This window comes from Penaeus monodon, chromosome 27, assembly GCF_015228065.2.
Source record: "Penaeus monodon isolate SGIC_2016 chromosome 27, NSTDA_Pmon_1, whole genome shotgun sequence".
Classification (NCBI taxonomy): domain Eukaryota; kingdom Metazoa; phylum Arthropoda; class Malacostraca; order Decapoda; family Penaeidae; genus Penaeus; species Penaeus monodon.
Genome location: NC_051412.1, coordinates 19,785,215 through 19,787,078, shown reverse-complemented (window position 1 = coordinate 19,787,078; position 1,864 = coordinate 19,785,215). Strand labels below are relative to the sequence as shown.

The following is a 1,864-nucleotide window of genomic DNA, read 5'->3' as shown; positions in this document are numbered from 1 at the left end:
TCACCTTAGCATCTCCTTCTTTCTGTGACTTATTATCCACCTTCCCATCTTTAGACTTGTCTGTACTACGCTTCTCATTTTTGTTGTTTTCCTTTGTACTCTCTCTCCTGTCTGGAAATTTTGGTTCCTCTTTAATCTTCACCCTTTCACGACTCCTTGATAGCCTCTGCGGTGAACGAGATCGTCGCTCACCAGCCTTTCTTCGTTGTGGACTTCTTGACCTGCTGTGTCTAGCATGGCGATCCCTTGATCTTGATCTGTGTCTGCCCCTGTTGGATCTTTCTCTCTCCTGCGACCTATCCCTTCCAAATTTCCGCTCTCTTGTCCTGTCATATCCTCTTCCTCTTTCCCAGGTTTTCTCCACATCCCTTCTTCTCTCTCTTGAATGGCTGCCTTCCCTCCTCCTCTCTCGTGAGTGACTCCTTTCTCTTCTCCGTTCCCTGGACCTGCTTCGCTCTCTCCTCCTCTCATGTGAAATACTTCTTTCCCTTCTCCTTTCTCTGGAGTTGCTCCTTCCCCTAGACCTATCATCAGGTCTGTCCTTTTTGTCTTCTGCTGCTTTTAGCCTCTCTCTTCTCTCTCTGTATGACTCGACCTTCTCCTCTTCCTCTGAATCTGAAGAGGGTGCATTGCGTCTTGCCACTTTGTTCTGTCCTCGCACCTCTCGCTCAGGAGACTCACTCAAATCTCGCTGGGTCCGATAATGTTTCTGACGCCTGTTATCATCCTGTCGCCGTATAATTTCTGTCTCTCCATTGCCGGCTGCACCATCACTGTTTGGTTCTTTCTTGATGACAGTTTCCTCTGGTTCCTTTTTTATAGCAGATTCTCCCATTTTTTGCTTGAAAAGGTGGTTGTAGAATACACCAAAATTCTTGTGCTTCATTACATCAATGTGTTCTGAAGAATAAAATGAAAAAAAAATCACACAATCATTTATTTTATCTGTAATTCAAACTTACATATGCTACAAATTGTCTCCAAACTATCTTTTGAGCTCTGCTTATAAATTCATGGCCACATGTTTTTTTTATCTAGGAATATAGATTTTAAATTTAATAATCAATGAATTAAAATAAACACTTCTTTGAGATTTTAAGAAATGGTTAAAATCTGCCTTCTGATAATATAAATAGATAACCACACACACACACCTTCCTGTAGTTCTTCAAGCCTAGCTTTCTCTTCTGCTTGTTTTAATTCTTCCATTTTCTTGAGATAAGAGGCTGTGACAAATGACTCCTTATCAGCAAATTCTTCACCTTCCATTTCACGCTCCTTTTGAACTTGCCTCTCTTTCCGACGCTCCCCTTCCAGTTTACGCTTCTCAGCATGCTTCAAGATGTTGTGGATATATTTTGGCTGAAAATATGGGAGAAAAAATAAAAACACCTCAAACACTTTTATATCTACTCTGACACCTCTTTATTACAAAACATTATACCCTTAACCACAGCTGTACTGAAGAACATACATAGTGCTAAATATGGCTCTGATTACTAGTAAGCATTGCTGATGTAAGAACAGAGCTGGAGGAATATTTTATTTACAATTCTAGTTGAGAAACTTATAACATACCATCTGGAGATAAAATTAAGGGTTGATTAATAGAATCTTTCTATTTTCATATAAAAAATTCTTCTTTTATTTAATAAACTATTTAGAAAAGATGTATCCATCAACATATATCTAGTCTGAAGTCAGTTCCCAATGACTGAATATTTCATATACCATTGTATAACAGTAGCTTCTATAGAAGTGTGGCAAACAGTTCTAACCAGTGGAACTGATATTCTTGATAGGTAAGGATAGAATGACTACTGAGAATAACAAAATTATTAGGGAGTAAATACTGTATTTTCTG

General features: G+C 38.7%; 1 protein-coding gene across 1 annotated transcript in view; it reads right to left on the bottom strand.

Annotated features, from left to right (window-relative positions):
• Positions 1–1,864, bottom strand: part of LOC119590665 (nuclear speckle splicing regulatory protein 1-like) — a gene marked incomplete in the record, with an annotated part of 9,885 nt that overhangs the window by 398 nt on the left and 7,623 nt on the right. Inside the window, 2 exon segments of the mRNA XM_037939345.1 lie at positions 1–900; positions 1,155–1,362. Coding sequence (XP_037795273.1) covers positions 1–900; positions 1,155–1,362 — 1,108 coding nt within the window.